Source organism: Bos grunniens, chromosome 19 (genome assembly GCF_055505025.1).
Source record: "Bos grunniens cultivar Pamir isolate PY7600 chromosome 19, Bosgru_T2T1.0, whole genome shotgun sequence".
In the NCBI taxonomy this organism is placed as follows: Eukaryota; Metazoa; Chordata; class Mammalia; order Artiodactyla; family Bovidae; genus Bos; species Bos grunniens.
This window is the reverse complement of record NC_141183.1, coordinates 23,826,258-23,849,589: the sequence shown is the minus strand read 5'-3', so window position 1 is coordinate 23,849,589 and position 23,332 is coordinate 23,826,258. Positions and strand designations below refer to the sequence as shown.

The window sequence follows — 23,332 nt, the reverse complement described above, 5'->3', positions numbered from 1 at the left end:
AGCAACAGAAATATTGAAGTCTGTTTTACTTCGCTGGTGGGTGTGATGGGAATCAACAAAGGGTGGGGATTTTTAATAAAATGTTGCATACATCCAAAGTCATTGTGTTCCCCATCCCCTTTTCTCTGCAAGAGAAAAAAGCTTAGGAGAGAAACTACACTGGGGCACTGCCAGGGTATCTGCCAAGAACTGGAGGGGTGGAGAGGACACACCCCGAGCTGGCCTCTCCTGACCTGGCCATCAGCCCGCAGCCTTCAGTGACCCTGATGATCTGAGGGCAGGGCTTGGGCTGATGAGCACACGATGTGGAATAACGTGGCTCAGAGGCCCCTGCCTCCCCTCAGCCCAATGGACACAGATGCACACTCACACCTGGTGCCCACAGAGGAGCAATGGCTCCACCTCTGGTGGGAGAAACCATCTAGCTGTCTAACAGTCCCTCCTGTCCTGCTGGAGCCAGGTTAACAGTCTCCCAGCCCCTGGAGCTGGAAGACTCTTCCATCTCCTCTTTGTGGTAGTTGCAGCAAGGGCTTAAGCTGGCTCTGGGCAAAGGCCAGGGGAGATGGCCGCCCGCGCCCCCACATCACAAGAGAGGAGATTATCCCCCCAGGCAGTCCTGGGATCAGGGACCCTACCTTCTTAAGCTGTGTAAAATTGTGGTGGACAAGTTTTGTGTCCTCTCTGCCAACCCATGTTGGGAATTAAAGGCAACTTTATTAGGGCAAACACTGATCAAAGCCGCCTGCCCTGGCCAGACCCCATAGTGCCCACGTGGCTGAGTTATCTTAAACTGGAGGTTCCGGCAAGGAACGCGGAACTAACAAGCTACCACCAATTGGAAGAATTCGGGAAAAGTCAAAAGGAGAGAGGAGACTCCAGTTCATGCACCCTACCAACCTCCCAGAATCCTGGCTGGAATCCATCTCGGCTGATGCACATTACACCAGGAAGGACCCTGAGGCAGAATGACTGGCCAGAGACAACCCAGAAACTAACACCATCGCCATAAAACCAGAGACTGCAAAGCACAGGGCAGAGTAGTCCTCCTGAGTTCCCTTACCCTGCTGCTTTTCACCCGGGCTCCCCTTCCCAGTAAAATCTCTTGCTTTGTCAGCCCGTGTATCTCCACGAACAATTCATTTCAGAGTGTTAGACAAGAGCTCACTCTTGGGCCCTGGAAGGGGTCCCCCTTCCTGCAACAACTTTAACGAGAGTACTCCACCCATCACTGGTTGGGAGGCCCCTTGGGGACAGAGGCCAGGGCCACAGGTCCGTGGCCATGCCTGCCCTAGCTCATCCTCTCCTCTGCCTCTCACTCCTTTCAGGGCAGTGAATACTCAAGAGCACCATGGTCAGAAGAACTGCAGGAGGTTCCCACCCGAGATAAGAAATGTCTAGATGTAGATTTGCTTTTTCAGCCTCGGGAGTGTGTGCCCAGAAGCTCCCGCCCACGTCCCGCACCTTCCCACCGAGCAGGAGGTTGGAGAAGCCCAGGCTGCTGCTGTTTCCCCCTCCCCAACTCAGGGAGTAAAAGCAAAGAGGCCAGGTGAAGGCTGCACCCTCTGGGGGGTGAGTCCAAGAGGCAGCGGTGTGATGAAGAGGGGCAGGTGTTTCTGTACTCACCATCTCCTCCTGCGTAGGGATTCACCTTGGTGTCATCTTCAAATGGAAAGGAGAGAAGGTGCAAGGTTAGCAGAATCACAATGGCCTTTGTCCCGTTAGGATTGGATGAGACTTTAGGGAGGTTCAGTTCAGCCCTTCATTCTGAAGGCTAGGAAACTGAAGCCGAGAGAGGGGAGGTGACTTGCTCAAAGTCACATAGCAGTCTAAAGGTCAAAGGCCACAGACAAGCCAACTTTTCCCAGTGTTCATTCGTTCAAAAAATACTTATTGCGTGATTGCTGGGAGTTGAGTCCAGGAGTAAGTACTGTGGATAGATGTGATCTCTGCCCTCAGGGAGGTCATGCGGTGGGGGTGGGGGGTGGGGAATGGAGGGACAATGAAAACTGTCCACACAAAGGCAGTCAAGAAGGCAGGATAAGATACGGGGCTGAGATAGAGTCCCATATAGGCGGTGTGGCAAAGGCTGGAGTCAGCAAGAACTTGGCCAGTAGAGACATAAAAAGCAGTTCAGTGCAGCTGGAGGGCAGACAGGCTGTGAGTAGGGGGTGATGAGAGTGGGTGAGGCTGGGGGTGGGGGTGGACAGCGGCCTGAAAAGCCAAATTCGGGGCCTTTCACAGTATCCTAGGGGGCAGCAGGAAAGGGAGGAAGGATTTGAGGTGGGGTGTGTGTGAGTCACGAGATCAAATCTGCTTGAAGACCCCCGGGGTACAATGCGGGAGACAGATTTCCAGGCCAACAGACTCCCTCTACACCTCAAGGAGTGTACCCTGAAGCCTCCTAAATAAGTTCCAATAGTTGACCCTTCCTGTGGTTCTTCCCCACAGATTCCTGTGGAGAAAGGACAGCAAAAATTCCACATCAGGAGAATATTCTAGATGACTAGAGATCACTGCTTCAAGCATCAAACATTAAATGAATGGAACCTTCCACAATGTAGGACCTGCAACCTGCTCTGCGTCCTTTCTCCCCCTCCACCATCCTCCTCATTCAAAGGGGAGCTTCCACTGACTCCCCTTTGATTACAGATGTTCAAGACCCTTGGCAGTTTGTCCCAGCCTTCTCTTCTCCTGTCACTTGGGTCAACTCAATAGCACTTGTTACAGTGGGTGTAACAAGCTACGCAAGACTCTCCAGACCTCAGGGTCTTCTCAGATCTCTGAATCGCTGCACATTCTGTTCCTCCTACAGGACGTACCCTTCCTCCCCTTCACCACTCCTCTTTCAAAAGTCCCACTCCTGAAATGCCTCTTGCAGGGCTGAGGCTAGGGTGACACATGTGAAACAGGGTCTGATTCTGTCTTTTTAAAAATTTTTTGATATTTTGTTCACCATGGAGTTCTTGGCATCACTTTTGATTTTTGCAAATATTGCATGAAAAGATTATTTCTCTTAATTATTGCTTTTGTGTGTGTGTGTGTGTGTGTGTATGCCTCCTTAACTTTTATATCTGCACTGAGTGTGTCACTTACCTTAGCCTAGTCCTGGTCCCAGCCCTGTCACTTCCCAGAGGACAGATGGGTATGTCCTCCCCTGTGTCCCACGGCATTTGATCTGTTTCTGGAGCATCTTGGGTCCCCTGGTTTCCATAGACTATGAGCCTCTCAGCAACCAACCGTTTCACGCTCCCAGTACCTGAATATAACACCCTGTTCTGCTATGCATGTCCAATAAATCTTCAAATATCAAAAAATCACACTAGATAGTGGAAGAACAAACCATAAGAAAATTGAAAAATAGTACCCCATAGCGGAAAGGGGCTTCCCGGTGGCTCAGATGGTAAAGAATCTGCCTGCAGAGGAGACCCGGGTTCGATCCCTGGGTTGGGAAGATCCCCTGGAAAAGGGAATGGCAACTCACTCCTCTTTCCTCCAGTATTCTTGCCTGGGAAATCCCATGGACAGACGAGTCTGGCAGGCTACAGCTTATGGGGTCAGAAAGAGTTGGGCACGACTAAGCAACTAACACTTTCACTTCATTTTCACAGGGAAAATGGGGAATAGAATGGAGGAAGAAAACAAGAAACTAAGCTTCTTTGGATATAGTTGCTTTTGTAGATTTGACTTTGGAATCATTTAACTGTTTATCATGTATCGTCATCGTTGTTCAGTCGCTAAGTCGTGTCCAACTCTTTGCGACCCCATGGACTGCAGCACATCAGGCCTCCCTGCCCCTCACTATCTCCTGGAGGTTGCCCAAGTTCAAGTCCATTGAATCAGTGAGGCTATTCAGTGATGCTAATTTCATCCTCTGCTGCTCTCTTCTCCTTTTGCCTTCAATCTTTCCCAGCATCAGGGCCTTTTCCAATGAGTTGACTGTTCGCATCAGGTGAGTTAAATTCAGAAAGTAAAGAATCTGCCTGATAATGCAGCAGACATGGGTTTGATCTATGGTCTGGGAAGATCCCCCTGGCTGTGGAGCAACTAAGCCTGTGAACCACAACTAATGAGCCTTCACTCCAGAGCCCAGGAGCCACAACTACTAAGCCCATGTGCTGCAACTTAACGAAGCCCACCTCCTGGAGTCAGGGCTCTGCAACAAGAGAAGCCATCACAACGAGAAGCTGCAACCAAAGAAAAGCCTGCGCAGCAACGAAGGCCCAGCATGGTCAAAAATAAATGAACAAAATTACAGAAACCCCTAAAAATTCAAAGTAAAACAAAACAGAGAATTGTTGACTTATAACAGAAAGATACGTTTTCTTCAGGAATTGCAATACACAAGGTATTTATATATGCCTCTGAATCTGTTTTTTTACTACAAGTTAAAAATGATGGATTACCCGAAATTGACCAAAGTAATCCTAAACATGATTGGGCAAATTAACTTGATTTTTTGAATCAACTTGTTTTGAATCTAGACCATTGGAAATACACTGTAGCCCAAGCCACATGTAGTCTTGATAGACAAATAGACACCTGCAGCCAGTCCCTCCCACAAGACGACTAAAGGTGACCACGCTGTGCCCACAGCAGCTTTTCTTCCCCTCACTGAGGGCTGGTTCCCAGACGCTGCCTTGCTAGGGGTCCATTGAATGCAAACTGGTTCCCTAATTAACGGATTGTGGTCCAGGCCCATGAAAACCCACAGAGTGAAGAAATATGTGTGATGTCTACTGAATGAGTGGTCATTTCCTGTGGTTAGCAGTCACTTCTTGCTGCTACCAACATGTTCTGTTCAGCTGCTCATCAGATGAGTCCTTTGACTGCACAGATACTCCGGGTCAGTGCCTGTCTATCCTTACGATAAAATACATAGATTTAGTGGCAGCTGCTTACCACTCTGAGTTCATTCTGGTTCATTTAAGTGGGCGGCATTTAAGCAAGTAAGTAACTTAAAATCCAGCTCCCACACTTCCTGCTTCCCTGGCCCTTTCTGCTTTTCTGGCTGGCTGGGGAGAGAAGGGGTCCACGACCCTTCAGCAGCCATTCCCACTAACTTCTCTGCTCTCCACCCCTGCCCTGACCAGGTGGGTCCCCCTGGCTGAAGTGCTGTATCCCCTTCATTCACAGCATCTTCCTGGACCCTGAGCTAGCCTCTGCCCCCAGCATGTCATCTCCCTGTGTAGGCTGTAATAACACAGGCAGGGATTGACCCAAACCTGTCCCTCCAGACACCTTGAGAGTTTGTTGTGGGGACAAGTCCTTGTCACGTTTTTTTCTTATAAAGGCAACTTGCTAATCTTTGCCACCTCCTCCAGGACTGGAAGGCCATAAAGCCATAATTGTCCTTACTGTAATTAATGTTTCCCATGTGGATTACATAGCAAACAGGAGGGACACATTCCTGGGCTGACAGGAGACACACAGGTGATAAAACTGATCGCCGGGACACATTGTATAGGGACAGCCCTTCATGGCCATAGCCTGGGACTAAAGGAGAATAATTCCAAGTCAGGGCTTGAACCCAACCCCCAGATGCCAGACCCTGGGCTCTCTCCATGCCCACCGCAGCCACCCCTCTGGCCTCAGGCCCCGTGGCTCACCCAGACATAAGCCCCTGAGGGAAAGGCTGGGTTCTCACCTAGTGTCTGCAGACCCCAACCCAGCTCTGGGCTCAGACGGAGCCCCCAGTAGCACATAGGGTTAACTCAAGGGTGACTGGCCAGGGGGTTCTCTTAAGTGGAGTTTCCTCTGACTGGAAGGTCACCCCTGAACTCCACTATAATTCCCGAGGGCAAGGTCTCCTCTTGCTGCTTTTTCATGTAATCTATTCAGTCTCCTGCTTCACTGTTCACCCTTCACTGTTCTCCCACCCACGGAACCCCTGAAGACCCTTCTCTATTTCTTTCAACATGAGAAAGGCAGTGGGGTTGAGCGAGCCAGATTGCTGCTTTGGGAACCAGATGAGACCCGACACCACATTTTCCTGGCTGGGTGATTTTGGGTTAGCCCATCAACCTCTCTTAGCCATAGTGTCTCCTCTGTAAACTGGGGATCAAAGAGCATCAAAGTTCAGGATAATTAGGAGGATTGAGTGGGTACACAACGTCAGCACCCTACCTGGCTCATGGTCAGTCCCCTTAGATGTTTGCTCTATCAACTGTTCGCTTCCCTCCGGCCAGATCCATGGGTTCCTGCTTTCTGGTTCTCTAGGCTGCATTTCAAAGGCAGGGGGAGACCGCAGAAAGAATATTCCACTGCTGAGCAACCTACTTTGCCCCTCATGAGCCCATTTCCTTGTCTATAAAATGGGATTGTGGATGAATAATGTTTAAAAATACCAACTTTTTTCTCCTTTCCATTTGCTCCTTTCAAACAGGTAATTGGGCTCAGGGGAGGTAGGAAGACCCCATACATCTTTCAGTCTTAGACTTAGGGCAAGGGCTTAAAATCTAGATGCCATGTATCAAAAAAGGATGAGGAAGGAATTTCTCAGAGATAGCCAAAGAATCCAGGGACCCTGCCTGGTCTTCCCCACAGGGTGGATGGACCTCCGGCAGCTTCGATAAAACCCTAGGCCTGTGAAACAGAGCAGGATCCTGTGGCCCTTGCTCTCCATGTCCTCAGCCTACCTTTTCTATGTGGAAAAACTTTAACCAAAGAATAAGTTTAGTCAGAGACGTGAGAAAACACAGAAACATAGGAAAACAAGACTAAATGATAATACAGTCATTAGACACAGTCAAGGACCTTTGGACACCCAAACCTCCACCAGGTGGAAGAAGTTAACTGCATGAGGAGCAGACTGTAGCCATGACATAACTGCCACAATTCCGAGAACTGGCCTCAAAGAAATGGAAGCAACTTGACCTTGGAACTGAAGACTGGTAGATAGCAAGTCAGACATGAGCAGGTCCCACCCCATCCTGGATGGGGTCACCTTTCCCTGCCTGACCTGGACCCTGGTGACGAGAACATGCCCCGAGAGCTCCCTTTTTGTGGTTCGGTTCAGATCAGATCAGATCAGTCGCTCAGTCGTGTCCGACTCTTTGCAACTCCATGAATCGCAGCATGCCAGGCCTCCCTGTTCATCACCAACTCCTGGAGTTCACTCAGACTCACGTCCATCGAGTCAGTGATGCCATCCAGCCATCTCATCCTCTGTCGTCCCCTTTTCCTCCTGCCCCCAATCCCTCCCAGCATCAGAGTCTTTTCCAATGAGTCAACTCTTCGCATGAGGTGGCCAAAGTACTGGAGTTTCAGCTTTAGCATCATTCCTTCCAAAGAAATCCCAGGGCTGATCTCCTTCAGAATGGACTGGTTGGATCTCCTTGCAGTCCAAGGGACTCTCAAGAGTCTTCTCCAACATCACAGTTCAAAAGCATCAGTTCTTCGGTGCTCAGCCTTCATGACCACAGGAAAAACCATAGCCTTGACTAGATGGACCTTTGTTGGAAAGTAATGTCTATGCTTTTCAATATGCTATCTAGGTTGGTCATAACTTTCCTTCCAAGGAGTAAGCGTCTTTTAATTTCATGGCTGCAGTCACCATCTGCAGTGATTTTGGAGCCCAGAAAAATAAAGTCTGACACTGTTTCCACTGTTTCCCGATCTATTTCCCATGAAGTGATGGGACCGAATGCCATGATCTTCGTTTTCTGAATGTTGAGCTTTAAGCCAACTTTTTCACTCTCCACTTTCACCTTCATCAAGAGGCTTTTGAGTTCCCCTTCACTTTCTGCCATAAGGGTGGTGTCATCAGCATATCTGAGGTTATTGATATTTCTCCCGGCAATCTTGATTCCAGCTTGTGTTTCTTCCAGTCCAGTGTTTCTCATGATGTACTCTGCATATAAGTTAAATAAACAGGGTGACAATATACAGCCTTGACGAACTCCTTTTCCTATTTGGAACCAGTCTGTTGTTCCATGTCCAGTTCTAACTGTTGCTTCCTGACCTGCACACAAATTTCTCAAGAGGCAAACCAGGTGGTCTAGTATTCCCATCTCTTTCAGAATTTTGCACAGCTTATTGTGATCCACACAGTCAAAGGCTTTGGCATAGTCAATAAAGCAGAAATAGATGTTTTTCTGGAACTCTTGCTTTTTCCATGATCCAGCGGATGTTGGCAATTTGATCTCTGGTTCCTCTGCCTTTTCTAAAACCAGCTTGAACATCAGAAAGTTCACATATTGCTGAAGCCTGGCTTGGAGAATTTTGAGCATTACTTTACTAGCGTGTGAGATGAGTTAAGGATTGCAAAACTTCCAGCCATATCAGGACCAAGCCAGATAACAAAAACCCAGCGGGGCTTTCCAAACCCCCAGTACTGGTTGGTGTAGGTGCAACAAGACCTAAGAGGTGACTCAGAATAGCCTGGGGTTCATTATGCAGTATTTATAATAAATTAGTATTGCCATTCCCTTCCCACCACCCCCCAATCCATTTCCACTTGGGTGCTTATGGGTAAGCGGCTGCACACAGGAGGAAAGTTACGTTATCTAAAGCTGTCAATCAATGCATCAATCCAGTGATGCAGGACAGGGAGGGACTTTCCATCGCTCTGAACAACCCAACTCTACCTTCACTGTGGGGCTGCTTCTGGCCCCCAGTCCGCTCTCCTCCCTTCTCATAAGTGTACATTTTGCTTTGCTTATTAAAACTCCTGCTGCTTAAAACTGTTCTATGTCTCTAGATCGATTTCTTTCCCTTATGAGGACAAGAACCCAGGAATCACCATTCCACCAGTAACATGGGGATGGCAGAGAAGGCCCCAGGGACAGCCAGGCCTGAAGAAGCAGTTCAGCAACAACCCCAGATGGTCAGAGCTGTCCTGCACTACCCTCTGCCCCCTGGACATCACAGGGGTGGAAAGTCAAGCCCCAGCATGGCGAGGGTGGAACTTCCCACCACACCAGCCCAATGAGGGGTGGGAACCAGAAGGGAAGTCACAGAAAAATTATGCAATCTTTCTCTGACATCTGAGTGTGTGGGACTGAGTTCATACCTGCTATCGGGATGCCAAGATCTCACAGGTTCTCTGAGAATTGCTATTAAGATGAATCAAGTTATTATGTAAACTAATTGGCATTGTGCTGGGACAGTAATTTTTCCCATTAGCCACAGTGAATTCTGTTCCACAACTCTGATGTGGGTGTGGAGTCCACTCGTCCTAAACCTAGCTCTGTATCTCACTAGCAAGTGACCTCTGCTCTGGGAGCCTCAGATGTGATAGGATGCAACAACCCTGTTCCCTGAGATAATCCCCATCAGGGGCAGTGATGCTCCAGGGCCATGGCTCCTCCCCACCCTTACCTTCCGTGGTTAGGCTGTCAACGAAGAGGGAGGAGGAGGTGGTGGTGAAGTCTCCGTCAAAGGGGCTGAAGGAGCTGTCGGGGGAGGACGAGTAGGAGTCCTCGTCCTGGAAGTCCTCACATGTTCTGCCTTCTGCCTGCAAGACAGACCCGGGGTTGCGATGCACAGAGGCCTTGCAGCAGCTACGTCGCACGCAGGAGGACCCTGGGGGTGCCTTCATCCCTCAGCGGCCAGAAGATTTAAGATGCCAGTGAGTGGTCCAAGCATGGTAATCTAACCAAAGCTGGGCTCTGAATGCATTTAAGCTTTCTACTTTATCCTGAAAGTGTCTTATCTTACAGGGCAATTTACCTGTCAGCCACTTCGAATCCTTCTTGAAGGAGCTGAGATGCCAATCTTAAATAAATAAAGCGAATGAGTGCATTCACCAACAGCCAATGTCAGAAACAGGCTGCTGGATGGACAAGGGGTTTTGGGGGTGTTTTTTTGAAGACTAGAAACAGCTCACCCAGCCTCACTGATAAAACAGATGGTAGTGAGAGCATAGCAGTAATTCTGGGGGTTCACATTTAAATGCTGGACCCAGCACCTTCACCATTTCACTAGCTGTGAGCGGCAAGCCAAGTCACTGAACCTCTCTGAGCCTCAGTTTCCTTCTCTGATCGGTGGGGACACTGGTCTGTAGCTCCTGGGACCATGATAGGATTAAATCAGAGCAAGTGCTGGGCACATGCCATGTGCCTGCCCTGCAAGAAGGGAAAGTGAGAGGAAGGGAGGGGAAGGGATGCATACATGAATGGGTCTCTCTGTGTCAGTAAAAGGTGTGAGAATAGGACATTACCCATCCAAAATGTTGAGCATTCTGGAAAATTCCAAGTGAGAAGGAACCTGTGCTTGTGCATGCATGCTAAGACACTTCAGCCGTGTCCAACTCTGAGACCCTATGGACTGTAGCCCGCCAGGCTCCTCTGTCCATGGGATTTTCCAAGCAAGAATACGGGAGTGGGTTGCCATGTCCTCCTCCAGGAGATCTTCCTGACCCAGGGGTTGAACCTTTTTATGGGATTCTAAATGGGAGGTGCCAGGTACAACCCACTTCGCTCCCAGAATGACTGCCTTCCTTAAATGCCTGAAGGTTTGAGCCGGGGCAGTCGTTTCTTGAATGTTACCAGGCACACAGCCTCCTAGAAGATTCCAGCGTGGCCAAGGCCACACCCAATATACCCTCTGCAAGGACCAAGAGAGCCCCTGGAGAACTGCCGCTCTGGGCCAAGTCACCAGGAGAAGTGCTTATCCCAAGGACCCACTGAGCCCTCAAAAACCTCCAACAATGGTCTCACTGGCGCAGAGCAGACAGGGAGGCAAGCCCCAGGTGAAGGGGAGAATGTCACCAAGAGAAGAGAAACCAGGCAAGGGGCAAACCTGCAGCCCTGCCCTTCCCCCACCCGGCTCACTTCAGGCTCTCACCTCCTGGGCACAGCCGTAGGCCAGCCACTCCTGGCGATAGCGGTCAAAGCCACTGGAACATCTGCAGGGGGAAATCAAGAGGCTGGAGGTGTGATGGGATTGACAGAGAAGCCCTCCCCTACCCCCATGCAGTAATAGCTCTCCAAGGGGAGCAAGGAGGAGGTGAACCTCCCCAAGACCACTGAGCAGGTGCCTCGGCACCAGGTGGCTGTGATCAAGCCCCTCCTGCCCCCTCTACTCCTTCCCCCAAAGGAGGGGAAGCTATTTGTGGCATCCCCACCCTTCTCCTGACCCAGCTCCCCAGGACCAAGGCCACACCCACACAGATGCATGTGTGTGTGTGTGTGTCTGTATGTCTGTATGTGTCTCTGTATTTATGGAGCTGACAGACTGCATGACCTCTAATGACCTTAAGCCCCACCCTGCAACTCCGGGCAGCCCAGAAACTGGGCGGAGAAACCAGGGAGTTCACACACGTGTTCTCATCTGGGGAAAGTCTTGCTCATTCGCTGAATCCCCCTTCTTTGTGGAGGAGCCTAAGTTTGGCAAGGAGGGGCGAGGCCAAGGATGGACATCAGCCAATCTGGCCAACACCCACCATGTGGTCACTGAAGGGCAGAAGTGAGGTCCTGCCAGAGACTGGGAGAGATGAGATCTTGGCTGACCAGAGTCCCCTGAGAGGACACTGCACAGCTCAGCTGGGCTGGAAGACATCAAGTGCTTCCCTAGGGAAGGGGTGGGGTACGAGGATGAACCAGAGAATATTCTCCACGGCGTCATGCTCAAAGTTCCGTTCTTCACTTTTTGGTGCCAGGAGAATCCACCAAGTCCTACTCAAGTGCAGGGACCTCTGGATGGGAAGCCAATATCACCAGCCACCAGTACTGAGAAAGGATGTGAGGCTGGTGAACTCTGCACCAGCAACCGCCTGCCCATCTGTCCAAGACCTGGCGAGGCCGAGGCTTCCAGGCTCTGCCAGTCCTTCCTTCCAAAGACGCCTCTGAGCTGCTCCTCCTGTAGCAGGGACACCGAGCGGAGCCGTCCACGGTCCCCTCTCTCAGGTGCTCCATGCCCCCTCCTTCGAGGCGTGGAAGACTAGGGGCATCGCTGAGGGCTGGGAACTCAAGTTTCCTTTAGGCCAAACTAACTGGTTCTTTCAAGGACTAAGCCTTGGATATAGGTCCAAAAGCACCCCATTCCAAGCCCGGGGCCAACCAACCCAGACGCAAAGGAGAAAGGCATGAGAAATGGCCATTGTTTGAGCGTCTCCTGAACGCCAGGTGTTACCCCAGTCACGTGCTGCCCTTGCGCTATCTCAGAGGACCTTTGCGATGACACTGTAAGGCAAGGGTTACGACCCTCACTTTCTGAGCCAAATCCTGGAGTCAGGGTCACCCGTAGACTCCAAGGTGGGCCATTAGGGGACAATGTGGGGTGAAAGGAAAATACCTGCATGATAAGTGAAATCATCTGAGTCAGATCCGGCCCCCGTGCAGGGAAGGGAGGCTCTGCAAAGCTGCAGAGGGCAAAGCAGGTGGAGGCGGAGCCAAGAACCGTGAGGTGGTTTCAAGCAGCAGTTGGTGGGAGAGACCACGGTAGCCAACTGCCCTGCAGCAGCCCTCATCTCTGGCTTTTTAGAAATCTGGAGTCAGCTCTCAGCTGAGGCTCCAGAGATCCGTCAAGAAGGAATGGGCCTGGCTTGGGTGAGCCTGGGCCCACGTACATCTGGGGACAGGATCCCTGATGGAGCTTTTCTGTCCTCTACTTAACATAATCCAGCAAAGATAATGTCTACAGCCAAGGCCCTGCCCCCCCACCCCGACCAACTCTCATTAAATTGTCATGGTTTTCTGGGCATGGGCATATGCATTAAGTGCGGGTGTAGCAAGCTAGGGTTTTGCTTTCATCTGACCCATTTTGCAGTCCTCATGGCTCAGCTGTTGTTGGATGATGCTGAGTCACATGGTGGCAGCCAGCCGCAGCATTCCAGGGCTCATCTGAGGTCATCTGGATTATCGCCTCACACTCACATGGGGCTCTCACATTTCAAAGTGCACAGGATGGATCACACCGCAAGTCTCCGTGCCAGGAAGATGCAATCTCGGGCCTCCTCCAGGTACTCTCTCTGAGGCTCTGTGCATTTCATGTGAAGGACTCTGAACACTTTGCAAAAATTCTGTTTTGTATTTGAGGAGTTAAAATAACAGGCATGTTCCTCACCCACATCTCCCTGAATCACATAACCCCAGCCCATTTTATAGGGAAAATAAACTGAGGGCGCAAGAGAGTGAATAAGAGCACAGCTGGTGGGAAGAACAGCTGGGAGACCTGATGAGGGCCCCTTTCTCCTCCTGGCCCTGAGCTGTGTCTTGTGTGCTAGGCAGGCCGCCTGTAAAGGCAATGGCTTTTGTTTCTGCACCAGGACATTGGAAAGGAGCAAAGGAAATACTGACAGTTACAAGACAGCTGCACGGAACTCAAAGCCTCTGTAATTTGCAATTTTCAAGATTCCAAGGTTCTTAGAGTTCATAGGTCTTCCCAGTCTCATGGGAGCTCTAGTCCCCCAAGAAAGTCTTTCCTCCCCCCAATTCCCCCCTCCCCCCACCATTTATTTATCCTGGACAGGAGAAGAGGGATCAAATTTTGAGTCTAATCTGTGAGGAAATGATTTCAGAACAAGGAGTAGAAGATGAGTAGGATTTAAGAACTTTATCCCTGAAACTGAATCTCATCCAGAATTTTCCCTGCTTCCAAAACCAAACAAACACAGCTTTGTTACTTGTCCCAGCTTTCCACAGATGCCTGCAATGTCCACACCCTTGGATTTCAGGGAACCCTGTTATAGCCTGAGAACAGTTTTGAGGTGCGGTTTTGGGATCGTGGGGCTTTCGCCCAATGATGATAGGTCTTAGGCTCACCCCTGAGTTGGCAGGTCTCACGCTTGCTTGCAGATGAGGTAGTGAGGTAAAATGCAGGCTCCCTGGCTTCTTTCTGAAAGACCCTGATGCGGGGGGCCACGGGTGGGCCCCAGGAATCTGCACATTTAGCTCGAGCCCTAGCTGATTCTGGGATGCTCGCAACTGTGGACCACTCTTGGAAAAGGCCTGCCAGAGGATGAACCAACCCTCCCGGTTGTGAGGAGGGAGCTGCAGTAGCTGGAATCTCTGAATGGTCTTCCAAAGTCTAGAGTCACCTTGATGGGTCACAAGCCTCAGAGAGACACTCACTGCTGTAATATTCTTGTCCTAAGCATCAGAGTAGCACTGGCCAAAGTTACCTTCATGTTGGACATGAGACCTGAGGCAGGGAGCAGGGTGGTGCCACCCTCTGCCCCCCACACAGTCTGCCTGTGGGAACCAGAGGGTGAGCCTGGTACAAACCTCTGCAGGACATGGCACCAGCTGCAGTTGAAGGTCAGGTCTGAGGACATGCAGGCGTCGCAGCTCCGATGCTGTAGGCAGGCTGTGAAGAAGAAGGCAGCAGTCACTCAGCACCAGTCCCGCCACAGACCTCCAAAAGGTGCGACTTCCCTGAATGCTGGGTCCTTACAGAACTCCGGAGGCTCTGACCAGCAGGGACCCTAGAAGTTTATAATGCCACCCTCACTTGAGTCCTTCCCTGGTGGCTCTGATGGTAAAGAATCTGCCTGGAACATGGGAGATCTAGGGTTTGATCCCTGGGTTGGGAAGATCTCTTGGAGAAGGAAATGGCAACCCACTCCAGCATTTTTGCCTGAAGAATCCCATGGACAAAGGAGCCTGGAGGGCTACAGTTGACAGGGTCACAAAGAGTTGGAGACGATGAGCAACTAACGCACATTTGAGTCCAGCCTTGATTCTCTGACTCTCCCTCTTTACCCTCCCTCCCTCCCTCTCTCCCTGTCCCCACCTCCCCGCTTCCTTTCTTCCTTTTATCACTAGCAGATCAAGCCCTGAGCTGGTGCTGGCCGTTCAGCAGTAAGACCTGGTACCTGCCTTCCTGGGCCTTACAGTCACACGGGAAGACAGACACTAAGCAGATCATCAAACAAAGATAACTACATAATTATCCTTGTGATATGGTTTACAAAGGAAGATTACAGGGTGTCATAAGGATGTACAAGGAATCACACCTAGTCTGGGAAGTTAGACTTCTGGCCTGTTGCCTATAATTTACAGGGTTGAAAAGGATTTTTTAAAATCAAGATATATTTGACATACAACATCATGTAAGTTTCAGGTGTGCAGCACATTGATTTTATCCATTTATATTGCTGTCCAATGACCATGGTAGCCTTCGCTAACGCCTCCACCACTCCACATCAGTATCATTTCTTCCAGTGCTGGGAACAATTAAGATCGAGTCTCTTAGCAAATTTAGTGTTTATAATACAGTTGTGCTGTCTTCTATCACTTGAAAGGATTTTAGATGTTCTGGTTTGACCAGCTAGCGCTCCCAACTCCTGATGACTCCATGTGGCAGAATTGCCAACAGACACCCACTCCTGGCCTGTCCAGCTCCTCCCAGGGAAGTCTGGGCTCTGAGTTTTCAAGAGTAAACCAGGCGTACGGGATTCCGTTCCTTTCCTCTCCCTCTCCTCTTGGAAGTGAGCTATTTCCAGGGAATGTGCTGACCTCTGCTCAAACAGGCTTAAATCTTCCCTGGAAAGTCACCTGGCCTCTTGGTGCCTCAGTACCCCATTTGTAATAGATGGATAAGGATGCTGTCTGTGTGGTAGGCCAGCTGTGAGAGGGTTTCTAACAGTGCCGGCCACACAGGGAGCCAGTGAATGATACTTGTTATCGACTCTGGTCCATCGTTCCTCTCAGGTGCTCATTCACTAGTTCATTCTTTCAACAAAAATTTATTGAGCATCTATCAAGGGCCCAGTACTGTCCCTGGAGATGCAGTGTGAACAGGAAAAGCCAGAAGTACTGCCTGCATAGAGCCTGCAAGCGAATGGAGGAGATGGTCGACAAATATACAGACAAAAAGATCCACCCTAGGGCTCTGCCTGGGCTTCCCTGGTGGCTCAGATGGTAAAGGAACTGCCTGCAATACGGGAGACCCAGATTTGATTCCTGGGTCGGGAGGATCCCCTGGTGAAGGGAATGGCAACACGCTCCAGTATTCTTGCCTGGAGAAGTCCATGGACAGAGGAGCCTGGTGGGGTATAGTCCATGGGGTTGCCAAGAGTCAGACACGACTGAGCAACTAACACATTACATTGGGGCTTCCAGTGGTGAGAAGGGCCAGGAGAAAAGTGGAGCAGAACAAGTCAGGGATGTGTTTTACTCAGGGAGGCTGGGGAAGGCCTCTGAGGAGACGCAGAGAAGGGAAGCCAGCAGGCAACTCTCCTGGGGGAGAAGTCCAGGCAGAGGGACCCCTCTGTGCAGAGGCCCAGGAGTAGGTTCCAGGATGCTCCCAACAGCAGGCAGCACTCTGCAGGGTGGAGAGGTGGAAGGTGGTGGGAATGGGGAGGAATGGCAGCTGGGGCCTCGCTGGGCAAGGCAGGGGTGGAGAGCAGGGAAGTTAGTGGAAGTGGCTGCTGGAGGGTGTGTGGATCCCTTCTGTCATCAGCCAGCCAGAAAAGCAGAGAGGGCCAGGGGAGCAGGAAGAATGGGAGCTGGATTTTAAGAGTTGTTCACTCACTCAAATGCTGCCCTCTTAAATGACCTCGGAGTGGCAAGCAGCTGCCACAAAATCCATCCATTTTACTATAAGGATAGATAGACACTGACCCGGAATAACTGTATGCATTCTGAGGACTCATCTGAAGAGCAGCTGAACAGAACACGTTGGTAACAGCAAGAAGTGACCGCTAACCACAGAAAATGACCACTTATTCAATAGGCATTTCTTCACTCTGTGGGTTTTCATGGGCCTGGACCACAATCCATTAATTAGGGAACCAGTTTGCATTCTGTGGACCCCCAGCAAGACAGCATCTGGGAACTAGCCCTCGGTGAGGGGGAGAAAAACTGCTTCGGGCACAGTGTGGTCACCTCTAATTGCCTTGTGGGAGGGACTGGCTGCAGGGGGCACTGTGTGCTTTCGTCTACCAGGGCTTTGCAGGCTTTGGAAGGGTGGAGGGAACTCCGTAGGCAGAAAACAAGCAGGGACTGGCCTGACCCCAGAATGACAGCGCTCTGGCTGTTTTCTTCTCTGGTGCACCCCGAGGGTCTACAGCAGTGCCCAGCATGTGGTAGGCAGTTAACAAAAGTTTATGGAATTGATATAGAGTTGCTCTCATCCCCATTTTACAGAGGAGGAGCCTGAGGCTTGGAGAGAGTCACAAAGCTAAGAGAGGCAGATCTGGGTTTGAACCAAGGTTTGTCTAAGCCAAGAACCTGAGCTCCTAGCCTTGAGGTCCCCCTGGGAGACCCCCTTCCCCAGCTTCCACCTTCACACCAGCCCACCTTTTCAGGAGTCTCTTCTAGAAGAAGGACCGGCCATGGTGTATGATGGCTTGAAGAGCCACATCTCTGGAAGAATTTTGGCTAAGTCCTCCGGCCCCCAAAGGTAAGGGAGAAAACCTGGGGCTGTGGGGTGCAGAGTTTTCTGAGAACAAGGCAAACCAGCTTCCAGGAGTTTAAATCACAGTTTCAGTAGCAGTTCCCTCCTGGACTTGGGAGCCCATGACCTGCTCATTCCCAGTGACTCTGGAGGCCCCTTAAATGACTCCAGTCAAACTGAGAAAAATCCCTAGGAGCCTCATGAGACATTAAAAAAACACACTGACCTTTACTTTCATCTGCATTTCAGATGTCCTGTGTGCTATTAAATGCTCACAAAATTCACTGGAGGGGTGGAAGAGGCTTAAATGTACAGACGTGTCCCAGAAACTGCATTCCCAGATGTTCCACTTCTTCTGCCTGGGTGGTTAGCCCTGCCCTTGGATGTCCCTGCTCCCAAATGTAGTTTAGTCATTCCTGGGACCCAAGGCTTGCTCTCACCAGTCCTAGAGGAAGCTCTGCCCAGAGGGAGGGTGACTGGGATGGGGGTGAGCCTGGGACCCCAGGGGTCCCAGCCCTGTCCCTAGGCATCAGGGGAGGACACCTGCTGGGACATGGCCTAACATTTGAGAAGACCCTTCCTCCTCCTCTTCTTTCTTCACCCCCTGCTCCCAGAACCTCCAAGGAAAAGGAAGAGGAGAAAGAGAGGCAAGAACCGCCCCAGAAGGCAGGGAGAAAGCCATGACTCCAGAGGGAAGCTGGGAGGTATCATGAAGCAGGAGAGGAAATTAAAACTGTCTTTAGAAATATAAGCATGGGGGCGGGGCAGGTGGTAACTTCTCCTGTGGTCCAGTGGTTAAGACTCCATGCTGCCAATGCAGGGGGCCTGGGTTCAATCCCTGGTCAGGGACTAGGTCTCACATGCCGCAACTAAACACATGTGCCATAACTACTGAAGCTCATGAGCCACATAAAAGACCTGGTGCAGTTTATATAAATAATAAATATATATATATGAACAGGAGCACTGTCCTTCCCTCACTCTCCCCATCTGCCCTGACTGGATCCTTCAGGCTCCGCAGCAGCGGTGGGGGGCCTCCACCATGGTGTGCCTTCAACAGCAGGTGAGCAAGGTGCAGAAGAGTTACAGGACCCAGCCCCCTGGATCCTGGAGGGCTGCTGGCTAAACCCGACACTGCCTTCTGCCTGTGGATGCCAGCATCACGCCTCCTCTAAAGAAAATGCAATGATAAACTTACGGTTCCATTCAGTTCCTGTATTATCTTTTCTACGAGCTCAATCCAAGTTATCAGAGGTATCTCTTTCCTGGGTTACAATTACATGTTAATAACAGCGCCTGCGTGCTAAGTCGCTTCAGTCGTATCCGACGCCTTGTGACCCCATGGACTGTAGCCCACCAGGCTCCTCTGTCCATGGGATTCTCCAGGGAAGAATACTAGAATGAGTTGCCATGCCCTCCTCCAGGGGATCTTCCAGATGCAGGGATCAATCCTGTGTCTCCTGCAGCTCCTGCACTGCAGGCTGACTCTTTACCTCTGAGCCACGGGGGAAGCCCGTTAATACCAGCAGCTGTCATGTATCAAGCACAAGCCATGCCCTGGGCCTGGGATGTGCCAGTGAGTGTCTGGACTTTGATTTGCATCCTCAGCTCTACCTAGTGCAGTTCTCACCCATACCATAGCCCTGGGAAGGAGGCAGTGTGAGGCCCATGTTACAAATGAGAAACGGAGGCCCAGAGAAGTCAGGTGGCCGTATCTAGACAGGGGACCTTGGTGAGCCTGGGATGGAACTCAGTCTGACTTCAGTGCTCTTGCCAGGATGGCAGAATGCCTCTCTTCCATCACTGGGGACAAGCCCTACTTACTTGGCAACGGGGTGAACTCCACGGCAGATGTGCTGGTGACCTTGCTGGGGTCCAGCTCCACACGGTGGTATTCGAAGATGGTCCTTCTCCGAGATTCTGAAACAGAGACAGAGCCTATCATTGGGAGCATTTCATAGGCTTTGGGGCCTGGAGCCTGACAGGGGGGCAGGAGATTGTAGTGAGAGGAACCAAGAATCAGTATGCAGCCCCCAAGGGCAGGAAGTAAAACCGTCATCCCGGGATGATGCTGTTGAAACTCTGGAGAGACAGGAGGAGGGGAGTTGACTGTGAGTAGTCAATCCTAGGTCATAAGCAGGCTGACAATGCAGAGGCCCAGCTACCGCTGGGGCCAGAGCACAGGAGTCCACCCTCTGTGCCTTCACAGCTGCTGTTCCCTTGACCCATCACACTCTTCCACCCCTTCTCTTCTTGTCTATCCCACTCTTTCAGATCTAGCTGAGGGCCACTTTCTCTGAGCAGCCCCCCTTGACCAGCTCCCTCCTATTACCCGCTTTGCCCCAGGCCCTCCTCCCACTGCACTCCTTGCATGATGTAGTCATGATGGTCAATTTGGAGGGTGGAGACCAGTCAACTGCGATCATCTGGTTCTGAACCTGACCCACAGTGAATGCTCTGCAAATGTCTGCAGATGGACAGGCTGACCTCAGAGATCCTCTCCTCTCCTTGATGGTTCAAGGGCTGGAGCCAGGTTGACATCCTGCCTCAGTCCCTGCAGAAACTTCCTAGGGGACCTCAGAGTCAAAAGACCTGAATTCTGAGTCAAGTTCTGCTCCTGACAAGTTGGATACCCTTAGGGCTTCAGTTTCTTATCTGTGAAGTGGAAAAACATTACTGCCCCAACACCCTTGCGAGGAAAAAGCTGGAATTGTAGATAGAAAGACTTTTCCTAAAATGGCAGTCTGAGATGCTCTGATATTTCCCCCATGCCCACCGAAGAACCATGACTTGCGGTTGGTTTCCTTCAGCTCCAAAACACAGGCTGCAAGCAGCTGAGTTTCATGAATGAGCTTTCCCATGAGGGGAAAGGGCCACTTAGTATTTGGCCTACCCAGCAGCCTTTCTTCCTTCTGGAAACAGAAGGAACTGCCCCCGGCCCCTTCCTACATGTGGTCTGTACTGTATCTTCTTTCATGACTCTGCCTCCCTGGCCAACAGTGATTGGTCCAGGGTTGGGCATCTGATGAAGTCGGACCAATCAGAGACCTTCCCTGGGACTTTTTAATTGTAACCACGCAGCCCTTTGCTCTCTAGTAATAATGCTGAGAAGATGCAAGCTTGGTGTCCATGAATGGCCACAGTTCCAATCTCATGGGGAAAGCTAGAGGATGAAGCCATATTGGGGAAAGAAGCATGGAATACTGGTGGCACCCCAGTCCCTGGAGTCCCGGACCTGCCCTGGCCCTATCTTCCCAGGTGTTGGCTCTTCCTTTGGTTCTTTGGGCTACTTCAGTATTCCCAATGCACCCCTTTTCAGCTGAACTAGTTTCAGCTGGGTTTTTTGTCACTAGAAGCCCAGAATAGGTGATATAAGTTTCCTTCCAGCTGAAGGTGATTTTGAGAAAAGTTTCCTAAGGTGGCAGAACTCAGTAGCTGCTGCTGCTGCTGCTAAGTCGCTTCACTTGTGTCTGACTCTGTGCGACCCCATAGACGGCAGCCCACCAGGCTCCCCCGTCCCTGGGATTCTCCAGGCAAGAACACTGGAGTGAACTCAGTAGGGGCATCCATAAAAAGCAGGGTGTCCTGTGCAACCGCTGGGCACCCCGACCTGAACGAAAAATCTAGGGCAGCATATACTGCTCAAAAGAACATTTCAGTTATGTTTCTATCATCTATTTTTCCTCAATCTATAGCTTGGCTCAAATGGCAAAGAATCTACTTGCAATGCAGGAGACCCTAGGTTCGATCCCTGGGTCAGGAAGATCCCCTGGAGAAGGGAATGGCAAACCATGTCTGGAGAATTCCACGGACAGAGGTGCCTGGTGGGCTACAGTCCATGGGGTCACAAAGAGTCAGGCATGACTGAGCAACTAACACCTCCTGCTTAAGCCAGGACTGAACCCCAGGTGATGACCCCAAAGCATGCTTTCTTTCCACTGTGCTCTCTTCTCTGTGGCAGAGCCTGGGGACACCTCTGTCCCTAAAACGTCTGCAACCACAGAATGTCCTTGAGACATTCTGTGCAACACAAAGGAAACTGCTCTGGCGCGGGTGGCCACAAAGCTCCCCTGGAACTAAAGAGGAATCTGCAGACCCACCTCAAAGGTCTGCACTCCAAATGTGAGTACCACCCACTCACATGTGCACATGTGAGCGCCTGCACACACACACACACACACACAGAGTCACATGTGTGTATGTGAGTGCCTACATGTGCACACACACACACACAAACACGAGATTTTTTTGATATAAGAAACGCCCCTTGCCAAGCAGGGGTGGGTCTGAAAGAGATTGAGGTGAGAGATTATCTGCTCAGAAGAGGCTCCAATTTTCAATTCACCCAACAGCCCACAGGTGCGGTAGGGCCCTCCCTGTGTGACACCAGCTTCTCTGCAAAGGTGGCCTGTACTTCGACTGAGCCTGGGCCATGTGAGACCTTAGGTGGAGGATGGGAAACTTCCAGGCAGCCTTTCGCAGCTCCATCCCACCCACCACCCCCAGGGGCCAACTCTACTGAAAAATCACCCCCTTCAACACCAAAATGGAATAGGATAAAAGTAAATGTGAAACCAGGTCTTCCAAGATGTCTGAGGCCCTGGAGTCTAAACTCTGTGTAAACATTTATTCCTTAATCTGCCTCTTCTGTCAAGGCTCAACTCAAATGACAGGTTCTCCTTGAAGACATCCCCCAAGCAGGGATGCAGTTAGTGGCCCCTCCTCTGAGCTCCACAGCCCCCTGTGCCCCACCCAATGTCACCCGCTTCACAAACATTTACTCTGCTGGCCACCCGCCCCCTGAGACTGTGAGCTCCCCAAGGGCAGAGCCTGCAAGTTATACGTCTCTGTCCCCCAGCCCCTCGCCCCAGGCCTGGCACACAACAGGGTCTTGAGAAAGGACTGTGAACGAATGAATGGCTTATAAATAGTCAGGAAAACCCTAGCAATTTATCATAACTTCAGCCCGCAGCACAAAGGAAGGACGCCTTTCCTCCCCAGCCCACCACAGATTATGGCCTTTCTCAAAAGGGCCACCCGCAACGGGCCACAGAAAGCCAGACCCTTCCAAAGTTAGAGCTTAAAGCAGGAGTATTGGCTTCCAGGGTATCTCTACCTACAGCGCTGTAGGGGAGAGCTGGCTCTCAGTTAGGAAAGTGAAAGTGAAAGTCACTCAGTCATGTCCAACTCTTTGTGACCGTACGGACTATACAGTCCCTAGAATTCTCCAGGCCAGAATACTGGAGTGGGTAGCCTTTCCCTTCTCCAGGGGATCTTTCCAACCCAGGGATCTAACCCAGGTCTCCCACATTGCAGGGGGATTCTCTACCAGCTGAGCCACAAGGGAAGCCCAAGAATACTGGAGTGGGTAGCCTATCCCTTACTCCAGTGGATTTTCCCGACCCAGGAATCAAACCTCAGTTAGAAGGAAGGTGAAATAGGACAAAGGGGTCAGTGTTGAGGCATGAAGAGAGATGCATGAACTTGTCAAGAGAGTCGAGTTTAGGGATAGACAGGAGCAAGGAGCAGCTGGGGAAGGCGGGGCTCCCAGTAAACCCTACCCCAGAATCTAGGGATGGGTCTCCAACCAGCCAGCTGGGGAGTGGGGATGTGCCTTAAGTGAGGGTTCAGCCAGAGATAATGGGATATATCCTCCAAAACCCAGCACAGCCCCACCAGCAGGGAAGGGGAGATGTGTGTGGTAAGAAGGGGGAGGAGGGTGGGTAGACGGAAACATCTCTGACTAAAAATATTTGCTCACTTCAGCGGCCAACTTGTACTTGTTTAAGTGTCTGATTTGGTAAGACTTTTATTTCTCAATAAACAGAACCCTTAGTATCCCAGTCTGTGTTACTTGCATCTCGATTATCTTGCCAACATCTGGGGCTCGCCCAAGATGATGACGTCCGTCTTCGTGACCAACAGATCCCTCCCGGAACCGAGATGGTGGCCGCCCCAGAGCCACATTCCTGGCAGTTTGAGACGTTCTGTGTTCTCTCTGCTTCCACTCATCAAACATTCAGAAATGCTAAGATCCAGACCCGGAGAGCCC

The 23,332-nt window shown here is 50.9% G+C and overlaps 1 protein-coding gene across 1 annotated transcript in view; it reads right to left on the bottom strand.

Annotated features, from left to right (window-relative positions):
* The window catches only part of PLXDC1 (plexin domain containing 1), a 66,588-nt gene that overhangs the window by 3,940 nt on the left and 39,316 nt on the right, over window positions 1-23,332 (bottom strand). Inside the window, exons 8-12 of the mRNA XM_086357936.1 lie at window positions 19,105-19,200; window positions 14,166-14,247; window positions 10,786-10,846; window positions 9,319-9,454; window positions 1,624-1,659 (exon numbers count right to left, since the gene is read on the bottom strand). Coding sequence (XP_086214062.1) covers window positions 1,624-1,659; window positions 9,319-9,454; window positions 10,786-10,846; window positions 14,166-14,247; window positions 19,105-19,200 — 411 coding nt within the window. The remainder of the gene's footprint in view (window positions 1-1,623; window positions 1,660-9,318; window positions 9,455-10,785; window positions 10,847-14,165; window positions 14,248-19,104; window positions 19,201-23,332) is intronic.